Source organism: Temnothorax curvispinosus, unplaced genomic scaffold (genome assembly GCF_003070985.1).
Source record: "Temnothorax curvispinosus isolate PA1 unplaced genomic scaffold, ASM307098v1 QBEX01018473.1, whole genome shotgun sequence".
Classification (NCBI taxonomy): domain Eukaryota; kingdom Metazoa; phylum Arthropoda; class Insecta; order Hymenoptera; family Formicidae; genus Temnothorax; species Temnothorax curvispinosus.
This window is the reverse complement of record NW_020228253.1, coordinates 262,466-289,758: the sequence shown is the minus strand read 5'-3', so window position 1 is coordinate 289,758 and position 27,293 is coordinate 262,466. Positions and strand designations below refer to the sequence as shown.

Here is a 27,293-nt window from a genome sequence, read left to right as displayed (position 1 = left end):
AAGATTTTCTACACAAACCAGAAAAATAAATACGTTAAGAGACAATCTTCAAAAATTTTATACTGTTTTTACAATAATTATTAATTATAAAGTTTAATTACAAAGTTGTTTTAATTTAAGTTATTTAAAAATTATATATTATTTTCATAATTTTATTAATGATTATAACCAAAAGTTGCTCGAGGATATTGATCAGCATCATCATGTAAAATATTTAAATGTGAAACAATAATTTTGTTGAAAGTAGCAATTACCATGCAATTTACTATAACAACATATGTTTTTGTAAACTCTACGTAAAATGCAACGTTAGTACCGTTAATGTTACTAATTGTTATAACTGCAGACCAGTTATTGCGTCCAATTATTGGAGGAAGTTATTGATCATAGGAAACCATTTTACGTATTACGCGAATGAAAGGTACGTATTAATTTTGCGATTTTGGTAACAACCTGTAATAACAGCGGTTGTACTTTCACATCCCGAAGCTAATTAATTACTTTTAATCTCGTATGTACGTTATGCCAACAGGCAAAAAGGTACTTTGCTCCAAACACATTTATTTAACGATGTACTACATTTGTTCATTTTATATATACAGTGTTTTATAATGCAGGGTTTGTAATTAAACATATTTCAGATATATAATTTTACGATACGTCATATGTTACAGCTACATTACCAGCAAACAATGTTGCATATTGTAGTGGATATTACGATACAGCCCAAAAATAAAAAAGGAATTTTTTCTTTTTCAGGAATTCAAAATATTGCAAATGGAATTATCTTATAAAATATTTATCACGCAATTTGTACACGTTACAAATTTTACAACAATTTTTTTTTATTATTGTATCTGCGTAACATTTTTTTAATTATATTTTTTTCTATTATTATTTTTTTAAATTTAGCACGGCAACAACTAAAAACAATATTGTCATTTGCAAACCAGATGCCGCTTGTTAAATAAACGAGGTAGGAAGTCGAGCTGTAAGTCGAGTTCAATTAACTTTGTAGACCAGCATTTGCCAAGCGTTTTTCCACGAGTCAATACATCTAACGAAATATTCGAGTAGAGTGAAAGAGAGAAAGGGGACTGAATTCTCTGATTTGAGTGATACGGGCCACGTCTCAAAGCAGCCCACTCTTTAAGCGGAACCCTCTAATTGGATTACTGGGTCGCACAACCCCTTACCGCGATCGACGAATTTGCGAGGGTAAGCGTTTTACGAGTATCTTCAGCTCTCTTCGCAATTAGGAAAGACGTACAAATCGAGTTCAAAACGTTAACTGCTACGAGAGCATCGCGTGGCGTACAATAGAGTGGCGTTGAAATGGCGAGTAATTTAATAAAAATCTATAAATTAGTTTAAATTGTTTTCTTAACTTAAACCAAAATACGCAAATTACATTAAATTCCATTTTATTTAAATATAATTCTCCAAATGGCATTTCTTTTAAAGTAGGTATCACAAGCAGAAATCTTTTAAAGAAATCCGCGAATAATTAATTTAATAAAATAAAGCTAAAATTCAAAAGGTCCGAGCGCTTAATAATTTTAATTAATAAATAAATCAAATTATATTTTAAACTTTAATCTTTACAACAACTGTTTGTATTTGATTAATTATAATTAATCCAATTTTAATGAAAAAACAAAAGTATTTATACTGAAATGGAAATACAACATTTATAACTATTTGCAATAAAATGTTTTTCACAATTTTATTTTATTATATTCGAGAGCAAGAGAGAAATGTTAAAGATTAATTATGCAAAACATTGTTCCGAGATTCACTGACCTGTGCACAATCTCCTGCTGAATCCATTCTCTAACCTTGATATGGGTGTCGATGGTGGAGCTGGAATTCTGCCTCGATAGCTTCGATCTGCGCCCGAAGTTGGAGTTGTTGTCGTATGCCTTGTCGTTCTTTATCACGTCGTTCAAATCTGGCTTGCTGTCGCTTTTGTAGCCTATCTGGCCGTAATGGTTCTCGTGTTTATCAGTTTTTGACCTCTTGACAGAATCGTTTTTCTTCTCGCTGCCACGTCTCTTCAACGATTTCTCTTTCCCCTTTATATTCTGCTTCTTATAATAGATGTATAGGAAGGCGGTGAAGTTTATCAGTATAAACACCACGAAGAAGACAATCACCATCATCATCGCCGACGAGGTTCTTAACGTGCTCGGCTCTATCGACGAGCCCTCCCCGGCGCTCCCACCCGTTGTAACTGCAGTTGAAAGTGGCGTCTTCTCTGTGTTGCTGGACGTATACCTGCTGGAAAAATATCTTACACAACCCGCAACTCTCGAAAGGCATGAAAAAAATGTATAAATATTAAATCTGTATACTTAAAATATACGAAATCAAACAAATTTCTTAAATTCAAATTTTTTATAAAATTATTATTTTTTTTCCAAAATAAATTTACAAATAAAATTAATTTCAGAAAGATCATCCAAATAAAGATGTGCATTTGACAATAAAGCGATGGAGAATTTCAAATGCATGAAATTAATTATTACTGACCCAGTATCGTAGCTCTCGTACTTCCGATTGGCAGTACGGTTGGCATACTTGCCAATCCCGTCGGCAAAGTCAAGAATCTGCGGTCGCGGTCCTCTCGGTCGTGTCGGGCCCGAAATGTCTTTATTCGGGTGCCTGAGCAGATTGGGCAGGTCCTCATTCCAGAACTGCATCTCCGCCGAGCGGTAGTGCGCACCTATGTTAGGCGGTATGGCTGCGTGCGAGGGAGAATATTACGTAACATATGCCAAATAAGTCGTAAAAAATAGAATTCTCAACCAAACGTGGGAGATTTTTATTTTATTGTTATTATTTCGACCACGTGACGCAAAATAAAGAGAGAGAGAGAGATTAATTCCATTAATTCCAGAGATTCATTTCAGACACATTAATTCGAAACCTTCAATAATATTTTGTTACATTTTTGTTAGCGCTTGGATGCTTCGAGACTTACTTAGATTGAAATACGTCTGATTGACAGGATCATATTCCGGCCACTCGATCTCATACTGACCCCATTCCTTGAACACGTTAGTGAGATAGGAATATCGCTTCGCGCTGTTGGGACTCCTGGGGGGATTCGAATAATTTCTTTGATAAATAATCGCGAATGATTAATATAGCGGCGCGGTAGAAAACGCTACCAATAACTTTTGTTAAACCGCACAGAGAGTGGCTTGGGATTAATACCGTCAGGAAATTGGAGTGATATAGGAGAAGAAGATATCGGATAATCCGGAATAGTCCATGGGGATACTCTCGATACCTGTTTTCTTTCTGTTATTGTAAAGATATCGCGCAGTTAAATCCCATATAGAATTCAATTTCATAAAACTTCAAGTTTTCAGAACGCTTTTTAGAGTTATATGAAAAGTTCAGCACGCGCGCGTTTTGCAAATTAAATCTAAAAAACTCGTAAAATCTAAATCTCTTTATTGAATCGTGAAATTCCATAGACTCTTGTATAGGTATTTAAAATACCGAATCGTAACATAGCAGTCGAGCAGATTACCCGGCGGGCCATTGACTTTTAAAAATATTTATTAATTTTAAAGATACAGTCCGCACGCGCGCACAAGGATATGGTTTCGGCATCGCGAGGAAATGATTTTTTAATGACGGGTTGACTGAACGCGACGTATCCGATCGATCATGCGCGACGGCAGCGTGGTTCATACAACGTGGAACAAAAAAAAGTGCAAACCGTCAACGTTTTTCCGCCATTCGTTATCACGGACTACGGTGCTCCAGGACAGATGCCGCGCGTCGTTTATTATGGCAAAGAAACACGCCCTTATGGGGCACGAGATACGGTAACGCATGAAATATCGATCAGCTGTGCGGCGTTTACACAAACGCATAGCGTTTCCCCGTTAAATTCAAATACCATTGTTTTGCTTAATTGCGCTGACCTAGTTCTCACTGAGTTCTGTCACTATCGTAATGCATGGGTATGCGTTCTAGTCGAGCCATATTTTCAAAGTGTCTGACAAAAAATAGCGTGGGTTGTGATGCAAAATATAGTTCTACAGATGTATCTATCCCGCAAGAAACGAATTACCGCAAAGAAAGAAATAAAATGCCGTATGTACGAATGTTAAAGTAGCATACAATTAAAATGTAAAACAATTATTTTTAATTGATATTTTAACACGTAATTTATGATTTCAGTATATTCCTCGTGATACAAATTTCGGATATAACATCAAATTTTCGCATCTTGATTTGTTTTATTCTTTTAACTGTAATAAGACATAAATGAATTGAATTTAAACTTTTAACGTAATTAAAAATTCGACGTCTCGCAATTGCGAATAAATTTTTAATACAATTAGAAATGCAGTATTTTCCCATTAAACAAAGCGGCTTTATACAGCGAGAATATTGGGCTTGTTCAACTAAATAAAGCGGAATGTTTTGTTGAATAAAACGAAATATCGAAATAATTCGGAACTGTGGGATAATCTGCTTTCATCGCGCAAATTAAAACGGGCCGTTTCGCCGGATCGTTAATTCGACAGTATCGAGCATCAGCATAACAAGCGTCAAATTGCGCAGAGCGCGATACAGGAGCGAAACCCGAACATGCGTATAATGCATGTATATTTGTGGTATACAAACCGAAAGATAACAGAATCGGTGACTTACTTTGGCGACAATTTGAAAGAGATTATTCCGCAGTTTTTATAAATTACGGTTTCCGTGCGTATTTACAGTAAGAAATGAAATTATGTCGCAATCGGAAATTGCGTTTCCATTGTAGTTTTTCCGACATTAGTTTGTTTACCTATTTTGTTAACGCTGTAATTCAGCATTTGGAATAACAATGCCTGCCTTTGTCTGAAATTAAAAGCATCACGATATGTCGCTTCTGAAAGGTATACTAAATTTGTTTATACTTTATACCTAAAACCGCGTTTGTAACATAATATACCAAAGCTGTAATTTTTTAATTAATTTCAAACGCATTGTAAAACTTGTAATTTATTTTTAATTTACGTATGTTCCTCAAATAATCTATTATTTTAATAAAATATATTTTTTAACTTTAATTAATTAGTTTATTTTTTATAAATGAACATTTCGTATTTTTAAAAATTCCATTTCTGCAAATTTATCTGCTTTTTAATTTATAACATTCTGCAAATCGTTTTAAATCGTTTATTTTTGAATTGAGATGTGCTTATAAACTTCAGTTGTTTCCAAATGCGCAACGGAAAAATACATTACCGCCTGGTTTAATTAAACGCCTGAATGTTTAGTTAATTGAAAATCACGTTTCCGGATACGTGCGTTATACAAAGTCCAACTTTACCAACTACGGATTTTCGCGTCAACACCCAACAACAATTGTTCGCCACTTGTTATTAAATACGATTGTTTCTACGCGGTTGCCGCCTGCTCATATGTTGAACTTTTAATATTAACTTTAATTTAACTTTAATGCGCATTGCGATCATTTTCCAAATTATAAACGCGAATTATTTATTCTCTTTTTTTTTCAAACTCTCGTAATCACTATACCATCTAGTTCTGCAAATTTTATTTACATTTTTCAAGTAATAATTTGCTGCATTGAATAAAACGCGAAATATTTTTAAAAATATGGGTTGCGCAGGAGGAATAAATTTTCAGTTTGTAAAAATCACAGATAAATTAATGTCTTTTAATTCCTATTATTATGTATAATGTGATTATCTATAATCTTAAGCTATAATTCAAACTACAGTAAAATGAAAATAAATTTAAATTAATGAATAATTAAAATGTCAATATTTATCTGTAATTAAAAAAGTGTTAAAACCTTTCTTAATTAGAAACTTTTAAAGGTCAGTTAACTATTTCTAAATGTTATAATGTATAAGTTATTTTATAAGAGGTTTATGGCTAGATACTTTTTCTCGGTAACTCACCCGACGTAGGCAAAGCTGCACCACCAATTCATAATGGCTTCTGAGAACAGTGTCTCTCTGATGTCGTATCGACCCCGTAAGTTGTACTTGCTGCCTAATGGAACACCCAGTACGTAGGGCAACTCTTCTCCGTGCACCGTGTGTTGACGCTGTTGCTGCAATATAACGAGATCACTGGATGTGCTTTTATACCGAAGCGCGGATTTTATCGACACTTCTATATGCTATTCGCATAACTCGAAAATATCAAAGCTCAGGTTGTTACTCCTTTTCAACGCACCTCCCGCGGCCATCTCTCCTTTTTTATTCTCTTTTTACATATATCCTCTAAAATTTCCATTTTGATATATCCAACTATCAGTGTCTCTTTTTACAACTCTTTATATTTTATTTACTTTTATTATTTAATTTATTTTCAATATAATTTATATTTATTTCAGATAATATGTATCTTTTTATAAAACAAATATATGGATTTAAAAATGTATTATTTAATTCAAAAATATAGAATACCATTTTTAATTTTATAATACTTTAAAATCTCTTAGTAACTTTTTAATTCGTAGGTTGTTAATAAAATTATTATTTCTCTCGGTGATATTTAAATTCTTTAATTTTTTCTAATGCCTTTTTAAGTATCTACAATTATTTAAATATAGAAATGTAGATATATCAATATTTATAGCTACCTAACAAGCCATTTTTAATTAATTTTCCAGTTAAACTAAAGTTTATTTCGAGTTTCAACTTGCTCGTCATCAATCCCACTAACAATTTTCGAATGAAATTTCCTGGGCGCGAGTTCTCAGATTTATCGGAATCGTAATTATTTTTAGCGCGATAAACCGAGCGTATTTATAAACGCGTCAATTTGTAAAGTTCAATAAAAGGCAGAATTTACGAGAACGAGTGGAAATTAAAATTCATTGACCTCGCTCGCTACGTATATACAAGAGCGAGAGAAAGATAGAGAGACGATGAGTGAGAGAAAGAGAGAGAGAGAGAGATTACGAGAGAAAAAGAGAGAGAGATTGACGTAACTTGACATGGAAATGATGCACACCGCGAATCGCTATTTGCAGATTTAAAATCTAATATCCTTGTTGACGTGAGGATGGCGCGTTGTACCCGGAGGTACATTCAATTTAACGATATTCTCGGTTACCGCATGGCGTGGTCGTTGCAACGGGGCGCACGCAACGGCGATAAAAATAGTTGGCCGAAATCCAAATGGGTTCGCAGCTCGGATTTTTCTCTCGGCGAACTGTGTGAGCACAATGGACGCCACTAGGTCACAGCTCGTCCCTCCCGAAACTTAAGAAAACCTAGGACAATGAGTACAATGCGCTAACTATATGTCGGGACGTCCCCGAAAATTCCGCGCCCTATCTTTCGTTCAATTCATCGGCAAATTTTAAGTTAATTTTCCTTTAAGAGATTTCGATCGGAAACCGTTGCTAATACCATTTTCTATTATTGCAAACATTAGCAAGAACGTCCTTTATAATTTCTTAGAGATGTTATTTCTGTAGTAATAATGTTAATAACTTTTAAATATTTATTATATTAGTGGCTTATTAAAGATAGAATTCTTGAAATGTCATCCGTTAATTCTAAGAGCCTGTTTTCTAAAATCTTTCCAACATTCCGCTCGTTGCTCTCTAAACAATCTTACGCTTCTTGCGAAAAATCATAATGGAGATATCTTTCTTTCCTCTTCCTATCTCCTCTCTTTTGCGGCTAGAGAATTAGAAGAAGTAAATTTCCCATTTCAGAGATTCGCCCGATAAAGTACGGGCGATGAAAAATGCCCTCCGTTTTCAGGACCGCAACACTCCGCATCGGCGAATAACAACGTTGCATGAAACTGCACGAATTGGAGCGTTGAAGGAAGTGCACTTTAACTCATCATCCCCGCCAGACCGTCCCTCCTCCCCCCTCCCTTTTTACCCTTCTCGCATCCTTTCCTCGCCCATTGACGCAGCGGTGCAACATTTTTCCCGCTCCATGTCGGGTCTCGCTTTGTCGAGGGGCGTCTGAGCCCGCGATAATCGATCTTCGTTGTATCGTCGAGACCTACTTACACCAGAGTAGTCTTGCATAGCTTTCGGATGCGAGAAGACGTACATGTAGCTCTTCGGGTACGCCCTTGAATGCAAATTGGCAGTCATTATTAACGGCGCCACGGTGCCACTATCGGAGAGCGCCTCCAGCACCATGTCCCGATTCTTCGTCGCGTACTCTTTCGTGAAACCGCTTGCGAAGTCGCCGTACTGCTCCAACACTTTCGATAGGATCAGCTCCGGCTCCAGCTCGTGCGTCGCCTGAAGATATATTTTGATAACACAGAAAATTACGAGAATTTCAGAGGGAACACGGTATGGGGAAGATCCGGTAATGAAAGAACCTAATTATTACATCTGTTTAAGAGTCTAGAAATTGAAGGAGCGCTTGAGCAGCAATTTCTAATCTGCGTAGTACGTAAGGACCTGAGAGCTGATGGAAAAAGAAGAAAACTGAAGAGAACGTAAAAATCCGGAGATTCGAAGCCCTAAGGAAAGAAAATGTCTCAAAGATAAATCCAATAAGAAGGAAAATAAATAGAACATAGGATTGGTTCATATTGGGATAAACGAACTCAACACACGGAGTAAATTTACTTTGGCATGGTCTCGCAGGATTTCATCTCGTTGTCCATCAAGCATGCCGTGTAACAAAGCAACTGGTGGCAGGATGTGAAATTTCTCGGATTCCGTTACGCCGTACATCAGATCGAACCTAAAAACAACATACAGTTTGTTGTTTTTAATTTGCCAAATATAAATGGAGGATTTGCTCAAATTTGCTCACAATGTTTCCATCCCTTTGTATGCTTTGGGGGAACAAATATATCTCAAAATCCATTAATCATTAGCAATATTAATAGTAGTCATCGGTAAATGTTATTGATAGTTCCCACCTATATCTCGCATACTAATTTTCAGTAATTTATTATTTTAAATAATAAAGCATCCTGATTAAGATTAATATCCATGATTGGTATCCTAGGATACCAAACATGGATACAAAATTGATCATTAGATCAATTTTGTTTCCTGTGTACTATTCAATAAAAAAATCCCCCAAAAATCGTATACCTGCCGAAGAGCTGGGCGTCCTCCATTAAATTGAGCGGCTTGTCGGGGATGACGGCACGGTCGATCAGCGGTGCGTAGGCCGGCACGTATTTCGGCTTGTGGATTTTCACATGTAGCAGCCTGTCTACGTCCTGGTTGCGCAAGCAGAGCGCCAGCTCGCTGTCGCTGATGGTGGGACAGTTGAGAGCGTGAGCCACCTGAAAAACGATCCCTGCCATTGCTCACCGAGAGCGCAATGAACGCGGCCAACGACCCTGTACCCTCCTCAGGATCGATGTAACTCTGTGTAACGATTCTTCGCCGTGACGAGCAACGATATGTCTTTCCGTTCGAATTCAAATCCGCGGGGCGGAGCAGAAACACGACGCCCGCTGTTTGTTGAAACATACGTTACCGCGGTAAAAACTGTGATAAACGGCGATTCCTCCGTTTCGGAATTTTTTGAAGATTATAGCAAATGTCTGAGAATTCAAACAATTCAGAGTTTGAAAATTCATAAATCATAATATTACAAAAGTTACATTTAAATAAAAAAAACTCAATTTATTGTCAAAGAGAGCAAATTTAATCAAGAATTCACTCTTAAAGGTTACATGGTCTGTATGGACCTCACTTTTGGACCTTTGATCGTATATAAAGCTGGATCTAATCAACCGAATCTTAAAGAATTATATATGAAATAGAGGTAGAAAAGACTGAAGAATAGAAAAGAATTAGAAAAATTGCAAATAATTAATATTAAATTGTCCAAAAACATCAATTTTTGAAGAGTCTCAAGTGATTGAGATTTGAGGTGATAGGGCAAAACAAAAAAATAAGAATCTAACGATTTCAAACATATAAAATTCGAAAAGTTTCAAACATTTTTACATCAAAATAAATTAAGACTATAATTCATGAAAAAATGGGCTACTCCATTACACACACATAATCTGAAAATTTATCTTTAATATTCTCCAAAAAATATTCAGAATCATAGAAATCCAAGATTTAGCGAATTCTTCGTGTAAAAAGATTCGACGTTTCGAGAATCTATAGCATCTAATTTAGGATTTTATAAAATCGAGAAAAACTAAAGATGTAGAGGTCTTTCAAATTCTGAAATTAAGTCAATCATAGAATTAATGATAATAGATGCCGCGTGTAGCGATTTGTCATTCCGCAAAACTGAAATCTGAGCACATCAATCCTCATCTCGCGTTTTTATTCGCGACTATTATGCAGTGGCGTCTTTCTTTACCTGCTTGGTAATTTGCAATGGCGCCTTGCCGATGGCGTCCGCGCTCATTGCTGATCCAGACATCAGAATAGCCCGTTTGAACAATCCTGCACCAACAAAATAAGGGTATAACTGATTAACAATTAAGCTATTTAACATTAACAATTCTCAAATTTTAGATTGTAAAAAATTAATTTGTTTAAATTTATTCTCCACATAAGCAATTTCTGCATTTAAAATTAAGCTTTTAAGGATCATTTATCATAATTAAAGAAGGAATTCATAGAATTGTTTCACCCATATAATACATAAATTATTTGTTATACGCCAACCTTTTTTTCTTGACAATAACAATGCTGTATTTTCCAACTATGGTCTAACAAATGATCACATTTCTGTCATGTGTGGATAAAGAAGGAGTGCCGCTATAAATATAAAATGGCACCAATATTTGAGAACCCTCGGCATGGCAACGGGCATTTCTGTCTCGACGTGTAAAATATTAAGTCCGGTTATTTTTCATTGCACAATATAATTATTGGCCGGACGTGGCGGCATTGTGTGCCCGGCCGGAAGAGAAAAGTTCCTTTTCCCGGCCGCCATTGCGAGCCGGTCGAGTGAAAAATGGTCGACATCTTCTTTCTTGCTTTTGCTCGTTCTCGCTGACCCTCGCCGGAGCGCCCGTCGAGAGTGCTTGAGTGCTCGTGGTCGATGTGCGCTCGCCATTGAACACGTGTAGACTAGCGATTCTTAGTCCCTTGTCAAACTCAGAAATATCACAATGCAAGTTCCTAACTCGGAAAAGAGGAAACTTGAAAGAAGTAATCGAAGTCGTTGAGATCTGAATAAACAACCACTGGTACTAGTAAGGAATCTAACAGCTTTATTAGTTATATCCAATAATTACTCAATAGTTATCTAAACGCATGACTATATTTTAAATAGTTATTGCTTTTCCATAATTTCACTGTAATAAATATTCCCTGTTAGTTTTAATCGCAAATTCCGCGTAAATTTTTTCACGACCAATGAATCATTCATTCGAAAGCGCACACCGATCGAATATTGTTTCGACCGTATACACGTGGGTGTATTGCCTTTAATACAAGTGCACGGCACGTATGCCTATCTCTCTCGCGTCCTGATTCCTCCAATTAATCCCACGATTATCTCTCGCTGACTCGGGAATCGTGATCCCTATATGCGATCACAGTACGTTCCTATGACTATGGATAATGTTTCCAATTACAGCGAAGAGAGGGATTAGCTCGGATTGCATATAGTCCTTCGGTTCTTGCGAGCGAGAGTATTATTACGAGTGGATGTTCGAGTTCTTTCCCGGAGCGATTGGCAGAAATTAGCGAGAATCGAATGACGATAAAACGGGAAAGGGAAACTGAACTATGGAAAAGAAACATCAAGGAAGAAAGGCTCTATAAAAGGGACTAGAAAACTAACATAATCGATTATAATATAACACCCATAAATATATAAATTTTCGTTCTTTCCCTTACCTTTTTTGTTAGCAACTGGACTAATTAGAAGCAGATTGGCAAAGATAGCTCCAGTTCCATGGCCGATCAAAGTAACGCTATTAGGTTCGCCGCCAAACTCCGCAATGTTTTCCCTTAACCAGAGCAGTGCCGCTATTTGATCCAACAGTCCGAAATTACTTGCTGTATCATCTCTAATTCCAGGTCTCAGAAAACCTGCAACAAAAGTCTCGCAGTTATTACAGAAATTATTTAATTATTTTAAAACATTTAATTTCTTAATTATTAAATACTTAATTATTTTAAAATATTAAAAAATAATAACTATTTTGAAAAACTGAGGAAACTATAAAGAATATAAGAAATTGAAATCTTTAATCTTGAGATTTAGTGACTTGGAACCCTAAACAACCGTAAAATCCTAAACAAATAACGAAGTGAGAATTTATTGATCCAATTAAGAATCTAAAAAGTCAAGGAGCTACAAACTCGCGCATTAAGGAATAATCCAAGAGAGGTATCCCTGAATTTTTCAAGACGGTAAGACCTGCTAGAACCTGAAAATCCAAGAATCCGCGTAAGAAAGAAGTATAAAGCTCATTAAAATAAGTCCCATAAATACTCAGCCGCTCGACAACCTGAAAGCTTTCGAGACACACCTTGTTCTTCTTTTTTTTTTTTTATTTCTTATTGGGGATCTCGAATAACTGGGATTCCAGGTTTCAAGATCCCCCCTGAGGGACTCGTGTATTCAGTGTCCCAATTAATTAGCTCCGTGGAGATGCAAAATTCTCTCCCCTCGTGCTTAAACATAAAGCACTTTCGCGCGGTAACGCGATCGCCGAGGCTCTTTTTGCTCGGCGGCCGCCTCTCGCGCGCTCGGGACCATATTTTTCCCCTGTTTTGCGCAGGGCGGACATGGCGGCGGCGGCAGGGCGGGTTGAAGCTATCTGCAGGCTTCTCATGGGCTAACTCCGAGCTGCCTAGAGCGGGTCGGGGTTACTAAGCGCTTCCCCAGCACTTTAACCTAATTTATGATTATGGTTTCGCGTCCGCCTTTTTTTTTCTTCCCGCCAACCACTCCACTTACCGGATATACCGAATGTACCCTCACACACACCCGCGCGCGCGCGCGTTACACGTGCGCTGCACCACTAGTTCGTCTATTTGCATCGCGCCGCGTCGCGTCGCGCTGTCATCTCGCGAGAAGGGATTGCCGGAATTTCGCTGTTAACCCCTTCGAGGACGACCACTGTACACGACAATTTCGGATTGTGCAGGTGCCGCGCGCGATGCGGTGCCACGCGCTTCTGGATGGCAGTTTTTAACGAACTTTTTGAATAATGACGCTTTCGCATGACCGCCCTCGTGCAGCGAGAAGTATATATACTATTGCTACACATCAGTTATATACTTTTTTACGTAACAATGAGAAAAGTGCACGCCCGGATAATACGTGGAATAATTTAACGTTTTTTCATACCAGAAAGTACCGAGCCGCAATCTAGCACGACCTCGTTGTTGTTAAATCGCTCGCATGAATACGAATATTTTTAAAACTGATTCAAGCAATCCGAAAGATAAAACATCTTCACGTTACATATCTATGTTACTCCCACGAATTTTACAAGCACCCAAGAGCGCTTCGCTCTTTTTTTTTTAATTTTAAGTAGTTATTTGCGATGCGATTAAGCCGATACAGCGGAGAGTATCATTTACACTTCCGGTGACATGATAAATCTACTGCTTCGTACCGCGTGACCTCGGTAAACTTTCTTTGAAGGCGAAGTCCAATATTGAAAAGCTCGAAGCGATAAAAATTTAGATAGGAAGTTTGCGAAGCAGGCGGCAGCCTTGGTAAACGACAAACCGTAACAAAGTTATTTATACAGCACGGTACACAGTAAAGTATATTAGGCGTTAGTATAACTTTTCTGCTCGGTGGATCGATCGACAGCTTTCTGCCTAGAGTAACAAAGAAGGGAAATTTATTTCTGCTGACAATGATCTTTGTATCTATTTGTGATTCTTTAACAAATTTACGTTTTTCTCACCTAGGATGCCAAGTCGAAAATTAATCGTAACAAAAACGACGTTGCCGTAAGCCGCCAATATAGTACCGTCGTAAGGATTACCGCTGTTCCATTCGAAACTTTCACCATGGATGAACATCATAACCGGATATCTTTTCAGAGATTTCTGACCTGAAACAATATATATATAAACAAATTAGACATTTTATAACTGTACAAATATTTACATTGCAAATGTCATTTGCTCCCCTCGTTATTAATATTTATGATTTTTTGATTGCAAGATAAATCTTTCAGTTTTTTTCTTCGAAGGATTCTTTCAAATTAATTGACGAGTAAGGATAAAATCTCCATCGCGACATTATTCTTGGGCGATCGACAATACTTTATCTTCCGCAGCGACGGTAATTTTTTAATTGTATTTAAGAAGCTTTCGGATCCTCCCTGGAACGCTCCTCGAGGATCTCTGATTTACATCAGGCGAAAAATTATCGCCGGAGTTTGTTCGGCGAAAATGGAAGCAGGGGATTAGAAGCCGAAATTTATATCACCCTCCTTGCGAACTATTCACACACAGTGAGTTTTCGATATTAAGGTAACTATAAATTCTTCTCTCCACCTCCACCTTTCGAACGACGTAGTTTCCTTTTAGCGTTACGATCCGCAAATTAGACTGGGACGACAGTCTTCTGTGAGATTTATCGGGAAATCCGTTCCGCCATACTTTCTGCTGACATTTGAATATCGAATTTGTCCGCTGATTGTAAGTAAATCATTCCATCCGTCGAATGCGACGATAGCATCGGCAGATCAAACGCGATTGTCAGTGATATGAGTGTCGATATTTATCAGTTTTATGTATAACGGATTACTACATTTCGATTATTTAATAAAACTTCTTATTTGTTCTAAAATTAATATCTATTTTCTAAGAAAGAAAATTATTATGAAACTAAATTTATTTTTTGCCAAAAAATATTGAATGTTTAAATTTTAAAATAAATATATATTTAATATATTATATACATATAAAATAATATATTATATATATTTAAAAGGTCTTTTCTGAACGATATAAAGGAAAGAGACATAAATATATAAATTACGTGACGGGCCACATCGGGAATGAAATAGCAGAGATTTCATCCCTTGGCGACTTCGAGAGACGGCGGCGATCTAAAAACTCATTTAGCCGCAACGCTTATCCCGAGATTTAATTAACGGTTTCAATTATCACCGACGGCCGTTCGTCGAACCTAACGTATCTCCTATTTCCTCCCGAAACGCTCGATAGAACGGCTGGCGCGCACTCGATACATCTCGATAAATCAAGACACTCGATCGTGACATTCTCCCTACCGAATCTTCTTGCCTCTCCCTTCTGACAACGACAACTCGTCCTATATATCTCACGGTGTGAATATCGATTTATCAATACTTAAGAGCCTCTCTGGAGCAAGTTGGAGAATAGTGAATGTGTAGTTAAAATAGAAGAAATATTTTAAACAATAACAAAGCTACACCAATCGACTGCATATTTGTTTCGCTCTTTAAATAATAATTTATAAATAATTTATAATATAATATAACTTTGCTGCATTGCCATAGTATTGTATAATCATACTTTTATTTTAGCTAAGCTATCTAAGTATGCATTTTCTTTAGAAGAAAAGGAGAAGACGAGGCGAAGAAGAGTCTCGCATATCGGAGTCCATAATATTTATGGAACACAGGCGACATTGTAACGGACAAATATTCTATCTCATTTCTCTTGTACGGGAGACACTACGATAGTTGCCGCACAATCGCGTCGTCCACGCTCGCATCTCTCCGTTGGGTCCTATACATCATAGCGATCTCGAGCCGGAACAGGCGCCAGGAGAACAAGAGAAAGCGACAGGGACACGCGATCGCCACGAAATTTACATGAAAATTGAAAGGTGGATCGATCCGATGCATTCTGCATAAAATTGATGTATCGCGAATCATACGCGGAGATATTTTCATCTTGCGTCACGTGAGCGCGGCTCGCGCGCGCGTGCAACGAAGCCATTCGCCGCCATAAATTACTTCGCGTGAAGCTATATCCTAATAAAAGGAAAACTATTCCCTCCATCCGAACGATGGTATGTATTTTTCGCCATAAAAAAAACGCACGCACCCTCGTAACTTGCTCGAAACGTTTATGAAGGTCGCCTATGCGAGATGCATTTCCGTTCGCTCAAGAAAACGTGCAGACAATTTGTTGAAACCAAATATTGTGGGGTTTCTGAGATACAAATAGAAAATAAAATAAGTGCAGATGTAGAATATAACAGGACAAATAAACATATTATACTAAATATACTGAGAGAAAAAAGTAGTTGCAGTTACCACAATTTCACTATAATTTTTAGTTGTTTTTGGTACAACTATATTTTTATAGTTGTTTTTACAATGCGAATTATAGCTGAATCAATACTATAATACATTATTATTGCCATATGTTGTCAAAGCTTTAACATGCAGCTTTAACATATGTTGACTCAATACTACATTATTATTGTTATGTATTGTCATAGCTTTAACATGCATTTATTCAACCATTCACACGGTTTCATACACTATAACCTGTGATTTATGTATAGTGTAGTAAGATTATACACTATAAATATGGTGAAAACGATCATAATTGAAAGATCTATGCACATAAAATTACTTTTACTAATATTATAGCAATAATAACTATAAAAAGAAAAACCTTAATCATAATTATTCTATTATTATGTAATTCTAATTGCAAATATACCAAACACTTTTCTCTCAGTAATAGGATAACATAATAAAGGATAACTAAATAAAGCACAAACATAATAAATAGGATATAAATTAATTTTTTAATTACATATGTTCCAAGTGTTGTTTGCGAGAAATAAAATATCTGTTAGATCCATTAAAGACTAACGTTCTCCATTAAAAACTAAGATTGCAAAATATATATCGGCGGATTAATCGAGACACTATTCATTGAAATAGTTTGTTCAGATCTGGATTAGCACGGAAAAATTCCGATCGCAACGAACAAATCAATTTCCCATACGCGAAACGGTTTTTATCGCGTGACGTAATCAGTTTTATTGGTGCGTTGCTTCTGGCCGGTACGTGGATAAATATTTATGAGGCGTCGCGCGATGCGCGCAGAAACGTCGGTCCCCGTAATTCACGGCGCCTCGAAGAGCGACCTTCTTCCAGTCGGTTCGCATGCTCGTGTAAATAATGGATTTACAGCCCTTTTACGGCGTCTCCATATGCCCGGAGAAACCCGGTTGACGCGAGCGAGCGCAGCATCGATAATGGCGCTGTAAATCAACGAAAATCTCCCTAAAGATCGACCGATACTCTCTCTTCCGCCCCCCTCCTCGCCCCCCTTGCTCGTTTCCTCCTCCCCGCCTGCGACACGGAAACGGCTTCTTTTGCGAGCGACGCGAAAGACGGGGGTGATAAACCACCCCGGGATGCGGAAGGGTGGAAAACGCGTCAACCTTCGCCATCTGGCGAAACTTGCAGGAAACTTCTGGTATCACCGCTTGCCACAACCCTGTACAGATGTCGGCACAGATGTTATTTTGCTCGGGGGTGGAAATGTCATTATTCGCAAAGACTTTTGCGCGAGGTTACAAATCAATACGTTCAAACCCGTGAAAGTCCGCCATCTTTAATCATCTCCAGCCGAACAATATTTTTTTATTTATTTTTTTAATTCCATTAAATTATGTACTGTCAATCCCTTGTTTTCCAGCAGGACATCAGCCAACTCTGCAGATTGTTGACATTCTGTACTGTTGCCATTAAAAGAATTTAGAATCTTAATCAAACAAAAGATAAAAATTGACGTTAGTTAGTTATTACTGAATGAAGCAAAAAGTTTGCAAATTTTTATTTTTATAGTAGAATTGGATGACAACCAATTTTTTTGAAAGTTTGATGAAATAGCTATAAATTTATAAAAGTAAGGATTATTTTATGATTATTTATGTATAATATCCTACGATATGTATGTGTGTATTGGAGAGAAAAATCGTGTCTATATTCATGCGAGTTATTTTTCCATCGCTCTGTACTTCAAGCTTCTGAAATCCCCGGCTGGTATCACCAGCCATTTTCGGTCACAAGCGACGGGGATTCCCGGCAGCAGTCCCGGGGAAGCGATATACTCGTCTCGCTCGGGCAAAGTGCGGAGTCGTGTCGGGAATTTTTTGCGAGGCGGCCGTTTCGCAAAATCGCGCGAGCTGCCGGCTGAACGCCGGAAATTGGAGGAACGACGGAACATGTACCGACCGCGAGCCTCATCTCCGTATTCTTTCACTTTATCCCCGAGGCGAACCTGGGGAAGCTTCTTGGCTAACAGCTTGTTACGCTTCATTTCGATATACCTTGGCCATTATTTGTGCGATTAGAGCATTGCATCCTTCGAAAAGATGCGTGTTTTCAAAATCAGCAATATAATGACGTCGCGAATTTTTAATATTGTAAATAAAAATGTATGGAGTCTCTCTTTAGTAAATCAAAATCAAATAATAAAAGAGGCAATACGCAGTAATTATTGCGCAATTTATAAATATTATATATTAACAAATAAATACGAACGTTTCGACTTTTTCTTTGATCATTTTCAGTGTAACATTACTAAAATTTAATTTAAATGTTATGGTTATATAAATTAATGTATTTATATTAAACATGTCCTTATACATACACAATTCGATCACTAAAAATAATTTTTGAAATATAAAAATGATCTACTCATAATTTTGTGTAACATAGAAACAAAATAAAATTATCTTTACATAAATCTTCTATTAATTGCTTCTATATTATTATAGGTTTACTAGGAATTCGTATAAAAATAGAGATATTTATTTGTTGCAAAACACTGCAACGTTGCTTTCTTGTTACAAACTATATGAGGATTTATCGACAACTTCTCTTCTGCACAAAGTGTGTTTTTTCTTATCTATTGTGCTCTCTCTTTCTCACTCTCTCTCTCTTTCTCTCTCTCACTCTCTTTCTTTTTCTCTTTCCGACGCACATACATACACTCACACAGAAATCTCAGATGCTGTGAAATCCGAGTTTATACCATTGTGCCTAATCCGTAGAGCGATCGAGTTGTTAAATCCTGTGATTAGTGGGATTTTGCGCTCTTTCTGGCTTTTCGAGGAGACCGCGGTGCACCGTGAGAGATCCGAATGTTCGATACCGATAGGTGCGGTGTTGTAGATACATGGTTTGGTAAAGCCTTCCATTATCGTGGACGACGTTATTCAATCCGTACTACACGTATTCCAATGTACACGCGGAGCGTCTGGAGCAGATAGGATGACGGAACGATGACCCCCTCACGTGCGCTGCTCTCCATGAACGTGCACGTTTATCGACCGCTCGTAATGTATTCGACTGGAAAATTCAAAATCACTCTGTCTTTTTCTTCTCTAAATCTATCGCGGCCAGTGACATTCAATAAATTATGTCTGAAGCACACTTTAGATGATCTATAATTCACGTCAAATTTCACGATAGATTTTTATTTATATATAATTTTACATACCGTATTAATATAAATATTAATATATAAATTTGCGCGTGAAATTTCACGGTAGACTTTTATTTATAATTTTATATATCGTACATAAATATTAATATAAATACTAACATAAATATTAATACAAATATTAATATAAATTTGTATTATATTATTTTATTGTATATTTTATTTATTATGTTGTTTATTTTTATTTTGAGTTTTTAAATGTTTTTTGCATTACACACGCCATATGAATTATAAATATAATTCTATCCTGAATCCCCGCACAAATTATAGATTATCTAAAAAGGACTTATTCTAAAAATTTAAAGATATTATTTTAACAGTATATTTTTTATAAATAGGACGATTTTTGTATATAAAATGACTAAAACGCCGATTTTAATTATGCTGAAATAGAGAACGAAAATCAATACCTATTCCATTAATATTTAAAAAAGTATTTTTGGAGAGCAATAGTAAATTTCAATATTATTGTGTGACTAAGTTATACATTCATTATTCAACAGAATATTTCCAACTTTCTAACGATACGTTTCATTATTTCTTAAAGCGTCATAGAAAAGTAAGACGAGAACTTGAAAGAAATCTTGTTATTTTCCGTGCTATTTTCTCGCCTTGCTGCGATTTCGACTTGTTTCGACCGCGATATTTATCATGACCGAAATATTCTGCTTTCGGCGATCTCGAGATGAAATTTGCCATCTGCTTGGACGATAGCGGTATATTCGTTGACATTTCCACTAATAATAGCACTGATGGGAAAATAATCAAGAGAAATATTTACGGTGGTCACCCGCGGCGTCCATCGAGAAACGCGGGTAGAAAGTGGAAAAAGGAAGAAAACGATTTGCCGCATATGCCTTTCATGAGTGGTTCTCCTTGTTTATTCCATTCTCGATTCTTTCACTCTCCATTTTATCATGTCTTCGTTCCAGGATTGTGATGCTGGGAACAATGTGACCGCTTATTTCAGTAGCGAACATCTTCCACTGCCAGCCAGATGCAATTTCTGCAGCTGCATATAAGGAATGAACGTCCTCGGACACGTTAACCCGCTGCTTTTTAGCACGTATACGATTACCTCGCGAGCTTAGCATTGCATTCACGAATTGAAGGAAAGCCCAAAGTGCATCTCCGAAAAGAATCAACCGAGACTGGTCGAAATTTTGCCAATTTAATGCGGGATTTAATTTAATTAACATTGGAGTATTTGAAAAAATTAAAGTATAAAGAAAAAATTGAAAGTTTTTAGTTACGTACTCAACGCATTAGAAATTAAAAAAGTTTGATTAAACTAGAGCATAATAAATATGTCACCTACGCCGGATCTCATTAATTCCCAGCTGCTTTTCATTATGAAAAGAATCGCGCGAGAATTGCGTTAGCCATTTTATTCCGAGCCGTTGACTGTTCTTTTTATCAATGTCGAAAGAGTAATGGTGGCAGTCGTTTTCCAAGATGCGGAACATCCTCGGCAGCTGGTCCGACGCCATAGCCCAGGATTGAAGTAACGAGAAAGCATCTATAAAAATGTCCGCGTCTCTCTTTCCTCGAAAGTAACAACAGCGATTTTTTACATCTTCAAGGATTCATGACGTTATGACAGGAGATGGAATATACATTATATGTTTCTCTACATGCTGTTACGCGTGTGAATACACGATTATTTTAATTTTTCACAATTAAAATAATCGCATTCAGCAAAACGCGGCAGTTTTAAAATACTCATCTGATTAGTATATCATAAACGCCATAGCTATCGCAGCTTATAAACAAATTACGCGCACAATGTGAGACGAGTAAAAGAAAGAAATCTAGAGGCATTTCCAAGCCGCATTAGTATTCGTTTTAAGTCGCGGTCACGCCGTAGTGTGACTTTTTCTTTCTCACGGGGCCAGAAAGCTTTTAAGCTCCGCTTTAAAAAGGACAGTCCGGTTATCGTGGTGCGCGTAAATATGTCTAGACGCGGAGGTAGCTGCCCGTTTCCTGTCCGCCACGCCGGGATAAGCCGCGCGACTCCTGCAGCTAGGTTCCGCGGGATAAGTCCTGCGAGTCCTACGCTTCATGCATTTAAACGCGTCTCTCTAAAAGCTTTATTGCATTTAATAACGCGATACCGTAACGCCTCGCGCTTTTCGCTGGAAACGCGATTAACTCGAACTTCTATTATCAGTAATAGTCTTTTATTATTCAAGAATTTATATCTGCATGATTCACCCCCTCCCGGTAATGCGGTACTGACCTCGACGTGAGATTAATTTTGGCTTTCATCTTCAATAACTCGTATGTTTGAAAACGTTTTCTTGTCCCATTTCTCCCCTCAAAGGGAACGTAATGAAAATTAAAGGGAGAAAAAATGTAAAAACGCGAATTTTCGAATATTTAAATATGATATTCGCGGGATTTTTTATCAGCTTTGAAAAACTTCTAAATTTCCATTGTAAAAGCATCGAAATATTTTCATGGAAAAAATTTTAATTACAACCCGCATTTATTCAGTTGAATAAAATATACAATTAAATGTAATCACATTTTTGCGTAAAAGAGGTAATTAGTTTATACTCTTGACTAATTTTTGTTTTAATGCTGAACTGGTTGTGTTCATTTTGCAGATATGTACATTTTTTAATTACATTTATATTATACATATATGTATATGTAAGTTTATACAATATACATAAATATTTTTGAATATATATTTACTTATGCTCAAAAATATTTGTTGAAGTTTAGAAATCTATCAGAACTTTATGAAACATTACAATGTCGATTTGCAGCAGTTATGGAGTTCCCTCGATACGTTATAATTCAGTTTTGCAATAATCATGAAGTTCCCAAGCAACATTACAATTTCGATTTGCAATGATCATGAAGCTTCCCTCGAAATCAAGCAAGTTTGGTTGGAAATGTGGCCGTCCAAATCTAACTCCTCCGATCGTTACTGCATACCTGCCACAGGTCGCAGTTTACCCCACGGGCTACGCACATAATTTATCGCAGAGAAGCCGGCGCGGCGGAGGGGTTGACGGGAGGAGGGTTGAGGGGTTGCGACTGGAGAGTTGGCAATTCGAAATGGGAGAGAGAGGTTGTATTACTCCTCTCGCCTCCCCGTGTCTCCCGCTGTTTGTATTTCTACCGCGGCGAGTCTAGCGTTGCCTCGAGCGTCGTTTTCCGAAATTACGACACGATACCGTTACATCCGCTTGAGCGATGTACCGCGGCACGTCAATCGTTATACATTCTCCACTATAATCGATCGACCTCACTTCCGGTCAAATACATCACCAGTCTAGACGCCACGGAAGCAACCGCCGTGGATCCGCTGTGGTTTTTGGTGGCGGTTGTTTGCGTGAAAATTGGTGTTCTCGATGTTACGATATTGCGCTTTTAAAGTTTTTTAAAATATAAATTTATTAAACAATTTTTAAATTATTATACCTGTAAACTTATAAACTTTGCAAATTTTTTATTAATTCTGCCATTTGCCAATTTCAATTTGTATGAGTTTTTTTTTCTCTGGATTTGGCAAATCTATAATTTTTACAAAAATGTAGTATATTCAAACGTTATTGCATAGTCATTTTGTTTTAACGGAAAAATAACACCGCAGGTAAAAATGTTCCTTCAAAAAAAATCCAGGTTTTTGTGCTTTTGCTAATATCAGCCTGAAACTATAAGAGACTCTCTTTAAAGGGATGCTTTCACCATTAGAACCGTTTTTTGCACAACGAAACAAAAAATAGCTGAACGTGACTGGATTACTTTGCGACTGTAAAATTTATTTCTGTAAATTTCGGATTTTTTTAAGAGTTTGAAACTTTTTTGTCGGCATGATTTATAGCAAATTATTAACATTTCATTATCATGATCAGAACTCGCTACTAAAAAGGCCCTCATTTTCCCATATTACACTTTACATTTAATGCTATGCATAACTCCCGAGTTGCATTTCGTATATGCATATTGCTGTATCTCGGGGCATTCCGTAGAGATTCCTCGCACTCGGGGCTCGTCACGGGTATCGCGCGCATTCCTCGCACAAAAGTCGTTACATCGTTACGCCCTCGCATTCAGCTTCGCGTATTTCCCTTTTTCCCCTCGTACAACGCGCGTTTCCCCCTTGTACACCCCTCTGGCCATTTACGTTTACTCATAGTCGAGTTGTTCGTTGGAGCGTGCCGACTCTACTATGCGCAGATATTGGTGCGTCGCAATTTTGGACTTCTCGGATTTTAAGCTACCGTTTCGACTTAAAAGTTCTTCCAGGGCTAAAACTTTTTGTAATTTAAGAATATTTCTTTAAGTATCAAATTAATGGGATTTTAAAAATTATTACATAAAAATAATTTAAAAAAATTAATTAATCTTGAAATTTAAACTTTCTTGAAATTTGAGTTTTTAAGATTTCTAATTTCTTCAAATTTTTATCTTTGTTGTTCTATATATCTAGACATTTGATTTATAATATTAGAGATTATCTGCGCTTTAGATTGCTCGAAATTGGACTTTGATCTGCCCATAACATAGGTATAATATAAACGTGTAAACAACGTAAACAACGTAAACTAACCGGACCTAACTGTATGTGAGATAAAGTGAAACGAGGTGTGAATCTGCGTGTTTCTGGGGTCACTGGTTTTCCAATTAACACGGTCAAAAATGCATATCGATTTGTCGCTGGCAGATTGCGCGCTTGGCCTGAGGCCATTATAAATGAGGGCATTATGACTTTTTATCGCGGCGCTGCTGGTTCCAGATTCCGACGATTATATCTCAAAATACCTCATCGAAACGTATATGAAATATCGCGCGGATACCCATGGCGATCAATGGCCCCGTGGCAAAAGGCGTCGCGATATATCACGTAAAATATGTTAAACCGTCGTACACCCGCGTATTGTATTCCGCGCTTCCATTCATCAGGAATGACTATGCGATGAAAAATTCCGAAAACGTAAATTCGGAGCAACTATTATCATTTACCGCATCGCGGTCCGACGTGCCCGCGATTCCGAAATTTTGCTTTGCCGATATTACGCCCTTTGAAATCGCGCGTATCGATTGTATGCAAACCGCATTAATGCGGACTACACTTTGTTAAGCTGAAACAAACGTGTCCCGAAAATCTGTGTGAATGCGAAAGCCTAAAATAATCTCTCGTAACAGCGAACGTGCGAAAAAATCGAACCGCGCTGAATAATTCAAACGTTTGAATTATTCTACGTGAAACTCGAATGAAACGGACGAATAAAGGAAGTTGGGGTAACGTGAACCATGTGGGCAACATGAACCATCACGATATCTAAATTATTAAGGGCCACTATTTCCAACGTCTGTTAACTTCTAAGCGATCATTAACTTTTTAGAATAGCCAATAGAAGTTGGCGATTTCGATAGCTAATGGTCAATTAGAAGTTAACAGACGTTGAAAGTAGTGGCCCTAAGTCTTAAGTGTTACAACCTAGCGGACAGCAATGGAATTACTAACTGTTGGCTCTCTAATCTAACATAAGCGGCAGCGTGTCATTAAAGTTAAAAATTAAAACTAAAAATTGAGTGTGTAGGTATATCGCTTATAGCGTAAGATTTGTATATAATTTTGCAGACAATCTACTTTATAGCTTATTCTTAGTCGAGTTTTGTTAAATGTAAAACTAAGATAGAACTTTAATGTCTATTTAGCAAGTGTATACATTTCTATTGTGTACGATAGGTAAATAGGGCGATATCAGATAATTTTGAGATAGTCTGTATAATACTTTTTAGAAGTATTGCATTTTACATTCTATTGTTTCTTTCTTTCAGGAGTAATAATATTATGATGAGTATACATTATAAGTACATATTATTGTGAGTAAAAGTTTTAAACATGTTACATATATTTGTATAAAAGCACAAAAATTAAAGTTTGTAATAAATTGGAATATAATAAATACGTAATATAATAATTATTATAGATTCTTTCATTATTAATATGCCTTAAAATTGTTTTTTTTTTTGCAAAGATTAATAAAGTGTATCAGTTTGCCCAACATTTAAAAAATTGGTTATAACATTAAACCAAGCATTAAACTTACTATAAATAAATAAAATTTGGTGGAACACGTTGTAACAAACATTTGGCATTACAACTCAGTGAAAACAAAGTTTAGTTATTTTTAACAGTTTTCAAATTATCTTGAAAAGGGTTAGAATGATTCTCTCTCGAATTACCCCACCTTCCTCTACTATTTTCCTGAAATGCATGACAGTTAACTTATCTAGTTTCTCAGACAATTGATTTAATTATCGCAGGTGAATGCCACATTAAAAATACAATCTTCTCTGAACAGGCCTGCGAAGGCAGCCTACGCTAGGAAAATTGTAGATGTCGAATTTACAGAGTACAATACGCCAGGTATTCCGAGGTAAATGCATTCTTGAAGAAAACACTCGTAAATTGTTCGCGCGGAGAGGCTAGCGCGGAAACGCGTTAAGAGGCAGGTTCTCGGTCGAGAAGTCGGCGACTCCATTACCCTTGGTGGATAATTGAACGCCGAGGTGAGAGAGACGCGTGCTGTGAAAAAGAATAGGGGTCGGGGGGCCCTTTCTTTGTACCGAGTAAAACGAGGGTTGCAGATGTCTGTGGAGCCTCGCTTTCGCAATCTTTGCCGGCGCGCCATCCCTTTAGGGAGGCGAGCGGTGCGCGGCGGCCAACTTAATTTACAGATGGATTCAGAGAGCCGTGAGATATCGGGACAAAATAATTAAATGAAGAACGGCTACTCCCGCGCTGACTGAAAATACTCTCTAAGTAATGGATACCTCGCGCCGCGTTTCAATCATTGCTGCTACTGGTTACTGTTGTTTACCTTTATCTCTCAGTTACTGGGGGATGAGATTAGACCTATTATGGCTTACACAATGTCTAATGTTTGCCTCTTTAAAGACAATGCTCAATTGTGACCAGCAGAATATATCAATAGAGTTCAGTGAAGCTTAATAAGAAGTATTACGGAATTTGAAGGTAAAATAACGGAATGTTATAACTTTTAATATTTGTAATCGCTATTATTAATTATCACAATATAAATTGTAAAAGGCGCGTGCGATACAAATAACTAAATATATTCGAAGGATATTGTATACACAATATTGATAAACAATTAATAATTAATTTTACAATAAAAAAATAATTGAAAGACTATTCTTATATTCGACAACGTTTGGCTAATGTGACAATTCGACCATTGGTTTTGGTCAGATTAATTGTCAAGACTTTTTTGACCATAGGTTTTGGTTGTCTCTAAATTGATTTAATCTTTGATACTTACATATAAGCATCTCATTTTTATTAAATTAAATTATTAAATTTATTGCAAAAAATATTATCTCAGCCAGGGTTCGAACCTGGAACCTCCCTCATTCCGTGTAGGGCGTCGTACGAATTCGACCACTGAGGCATGTGGTAATATTTATCGCAATAACAAATTTTTACTAGGATGGAAACACCGATTTTTAGGTCAACGGTGTATAATATAACAGAAAATAATTATTATATATGTAGTTACCAAGGATAATTTACAATCCAAAAATTGTGTTTCGCGCATTTCGCTGTGTTTACAATGACGGAAGTGCTAAAGCAATGTGTAAAACGACAGAAAAAAGATGGAGAGGTGAATGGACGGTTTGGATCATGATTTGTTCCGGGTAAAATGTAAAGTTACGGACAGTCTGCGGCGAGTGTGATTGCTTTCATCCATCTTCATAATCCGAACAACGAGCAGCATCATCGAGGTAGCCAATCCCATTCCGCTCCATTATCTCTATTTAACTATTTCGACCGCGTCGTACCGCCAGCTGTATAGATGACCGCTCGGCATTTTTACGATGGCAAACTGCC

General features: G+C 37.0%; 1 protein-coding gene across 12 annotated transcripts in view; it reads right to left on the bottom strand.

Annotated features, from left to right (window-relative positions):
- Positions 1 to 27,293, bottom strand: part of LOC112468442 — a 51,500-nt gene that overhangs the window by 3,262 nt on the left and 20,945 nt on the right. For 11 of the 12 annotated variants that reach the window (XM_025037615.1, XM_025037621.1, XM_025037616.1 and 8 more), the window contains 10 exons: positions 13,846 to 13,995; positions 11,813 to 12,007; positions 10,320 to 10,405; positions 9,080 to 9,276; positions 8,603 to 8,720; positions 8,027 to 8,266; positions 5,943 to 6,097; positions 2,984 to 3,099; positions 2,533 to 2,743; positions 1,804 to 2,280 (listed from right to left, as the gene is read on the bottom strand). In XM_025037615.1, coding sequence (XP_024893383.1) covers positions 1,804 to 2,280; positions 2,533 to 2,743; positions 2,984 to 3,099; positions 5,943 to 6,097; positions 8,027 to 8,266; positions 8,603 to 8,720; positions 9,080 to 9,276; positions 10,320 to 10,405; positions 11,813 to 12,007; positions 13,846 to 13,995 — 1,945 coding nt within the window. The remainder of the gene's footprint in view (positions 1 to 1,803; positions 2,281 to 2,532; positions 2,744 to 2,983; positions 3,100 to 5,942; positions 6,098 to 8,026; positions 8,267 to 8,602; positions 8,721 to 9,079; positions 9,277 to 10,319; positions 10,406 to 11,812; positions 12,008 to 13,845; positions 13,996 to 27,293) is intronic. The other variant, XM_025037625.1, reaches the window with a different exon arrangement.